Genomic DNA, 3073 nt, shown 5'->3' with positions numbered 1-3073 from the left:
TTTCATACTAGATTATTTAAGAACATCTTTGCAGAAACATCAGAAAAAAAGATCTTAAGACTGCCAATAAGAGCTAAAGTTTCAAGAATAAAAATGTACCTGAAATCCAGCGAATGTTCGATAGTATGGATCAAGTAAAAAATTAGCAAGTGCAACCAACTGAGTTGTTCTATCCCAACCATCACTGCATAACACAAAGGCAAATGAACATGTTAGACACCAAAATACAAAAATGTTAAAAAAGGCCAATAAAGGCCAATTTCAGGGAAACACCTGAAATACAAATTTTCCATTTTGTTGAGTGTCAACAAAACGTTTTCATTTTATTAATCTTTAACACATCAAAATAGGAATTACCTAGGACTTCAAACAGGAAATCTCTAATATCTATCCTGATTACAGAAGTAGGCGAAATTGCAATAAAAACTCCTGTCTCTTGCTCTCTCTATCTCGCAGCTCTCTAAATGGTGGAATAAAAAGTCATTTGGATTAAACTCAACTCAATCTAAATAAGGGTGTGTTTGGGAAAAAATTTGCTAAGCTACTAAAGTCCAGCTACGAGTGTTACCAAACCCTTTAGTAGTTGGGCTTTGCACCACACTCCCAAACGGGCTATTAATTACACAAGTTCATAGACAACTTTAACATCATCGTAATCACTCCAATCTAAAGCTCAGTTTGAGAACTGGATTTTTACCTGCCTCTCTTAGTCTTCAAAGATTGCTGCCAGCAATCCATGAAAAACTCCTGGAGTAAACCTACGTAAAAATACACAATTTTTGACAAAGAGCCCTCCCAAGTTCACATATGAAAACAATGGATTGGTCGTTATACCTTGCTGACCAGAGTTTCAGATAAAAACAACTTAAAAGAAAATAAACAAACAAATAAAGAAATGATAAATGACGAGGTCCTTTTGAAATCATCCTCTCTGTCATCCAAGACAAATAGAAAATTCTATAAATGTAACCTAACCTTGTCTCTGCATATATGATATAAACCAGAAATAAGGAATCTAAAAATTGCATATATCCAGAAATATGACTCAATAGCCAATCAAGAATTTATTTAAGTATTTATAGTTGTTATGAAGCAAAGCTTACATAACTAAAAATTCAAAATGTAAAACTTTTCTGAGCAGAAACTGAAATATTTTTATCCATTTCTAGTAATGACCAGTCCAGGAAGTTATGGCATCAAAAAACTTCCGACCTGCAATGTACTAGCACAGAAGCTGATTCTAAAGTGATTTGTGCAGCAATCCAAGCTGAACCAGCCAGGATACTCTGAACATGTATTAACCAACCACTGTCTCCAAGGGTTGATACTGAAGCTGACATACTGCTTAGATTGCCCCCACCCCATGTCCAACCACCATGTCTCTGTCAATAAAATTGGAAAATAGCATAAACATATGTTCAAAGGATAACAGTTATCCAAAGTTCAGCAGATAGACATTTAAAAAACCTTAACAATTCAACCTGAGGATATCCACCTTGTAACACTTTCAAAAAAAAAATGAGGAATTTGAACATTTATACAGACTGAGCACTGAGCAAATGACTCAAATTAAAAATACCATAAACGAGTAATGTGACAAGGTTCCAACTCAACATGAGAGGAACTGTGAGGTAATAATGTTCCTAGAACTGCAAATGCTCTTCAGAAATTTGTGTCAAGCATGTTGCGGCTGATGTCAGAAGCAAACTTTTTTTTTCTCAGCATTCGTGACACCAATTAAAAGAACTTAAGATAAGAAAAGAAAAGGTCTTCATAGGTCCCATGACTAACCAAGAATGATGACATTCCATCAGACGATGTGGTGCCATGAGTGTCTAAGTAGTCTCTCAACCCCGATAAAATTCGCGCAGTTCAAAAACATGAAATCGCCACGCACCATCAAGAAGGTTCAAAGCTTGGCAGGCCGGGTAGCTGTCCTAAGCCGCTTTATCTCCAAGGCTACAGACCGGTGTAAGTCCTTTTTCAAAGCTTTGAAGACCGGCAAGAAGCTCCAATGGACACCCGATTGCGAAGAGGCTTTCCAAGAACTGAAGGGGTACCTCGTGAATGCTCCACTACTTGCCAAACCTGAGCCGGGAGAGGGGCTTATGTTGTATCTCACCGTATCCGAGAATGCCACCAGCTCCGTGTTACTCCGAGCGGATGATAATGGGATACAACGACCTATTTACTACACTGGTAAGGCTATGGTTGATGCCGAAAAGAGGTACCCCACCTCTGAAAAGATCGTTTTGGCATTGGTTGTCTCCGCACGGAAGCTCAGACCATATTTTCAAGCTCACACCATTGCAGTCGTCACCAACCTTCCCCTCCGGCAAATCCTCCAGAAGTTAGACATATCCGGAAGGCTTCTCCAATGGTCCCTCGAATTAAGCGAGTTTGACATCATCTTCAAGCCTCGATCGACGATTAAAGCCCAAGCTATCGCTAATTTCATTGCGGAATTTGCCAATGACTTAAGTGGTGAAGGTGATCTGAGGTACCTGTCCGATACCCCATCCACCGACGAAGGGGGACATGTCTGGGAAATATATGTAGATGGTTCCTTTAACTCACACGGAAGTGGTGCAGGAGTTATTATAATCAACCCGAACAAGGTGAAAATATGCTACGCTTTGCAATTTGGATTCAAGGCTTCAAACAACGAAGCCGAATACAAGGCCATTATAGTAGGGTTGAGGATGTTGAAGGCTTTGGGAGTAAAGAGGGTACACATCAAGAGCAACTCCTAGTTGGTGGTAAGTCAGATTACCGCACAATATCAAGCGAAAGAGGAAAACATGAAGGGGTACCTCGAAAAAACCAGAGAATTGATGTCCCAATTTTGCGAGGTTAAGGTGGAAAGGGTACCCCAACTGGAGAACAGCGAAGCTGACACCCTGGCAAAAATGGCGTCCCTTAGTGCAGCTCAGTCAGCTGGCCCCATCACGACAGAATACATACCCGCCCCCAGCATTGATCTCCTAGAGCCGTTGGAAATAGGATCACTGTCCAACGAGGTACTTTGGATGGAGCCTATCATAAGGTACTTCAAGTACAGAGACCTCCCCTC

At 40.3% G+C, this 3073-nt stretch overlaps 1 protein-coding gene across 1 annotated transcript in view; it reads right to left on the bottom strand.

Annotated features, from left to right (window-relative positions):
• Positions 1-1860, bottom strand: part of LOC112099074 (phosphatidylinositol-3-phosphatase myotubularin-1-like) — a gene marked incomplete at its 5' end in the record, with an annotated part of 7928 nt that extends 6068 nt beyond the window's left edge. Inside the window, 3 exons of the mRNA XM_024186177.1 lie at positions 100-184; positions 1213-1382; positions 1792-1860. Coding sequence (XP_024041945.1) covers positions 100-184; positions 1213-1382; positions 1792-1860 — 324 coding nt within the window. The remainder of the gene's footprint in view (positions 1-99; positions 185-1212; positions 1383-1791) is intronic.
• Between the last annotated feature and the right edge of the window lie 1213 nt (positions 1861-3073).

The sequence above is a fragment of the Citrus clementina genome, unplaced genomic scaffold, assembly GCF_000493195.1.
Source record: "Citrus clementina cultivar Clemenules unplaced genomic scaffold, Citrus_clementina_v1.0 scaffold_4, whole genome shotgun sequence".
NCBI lineage: Eukaryota > Viridiplantae > Streptophyta > Magnoliopsida > Sapindales > Rutaceae > Citrus > Citrus x clementina.
The sequence above is the reverse complement of the archived record's forward strand: the minus strand, read 5'-3'. Positions and strand labels throughout refer to the sequence as shown.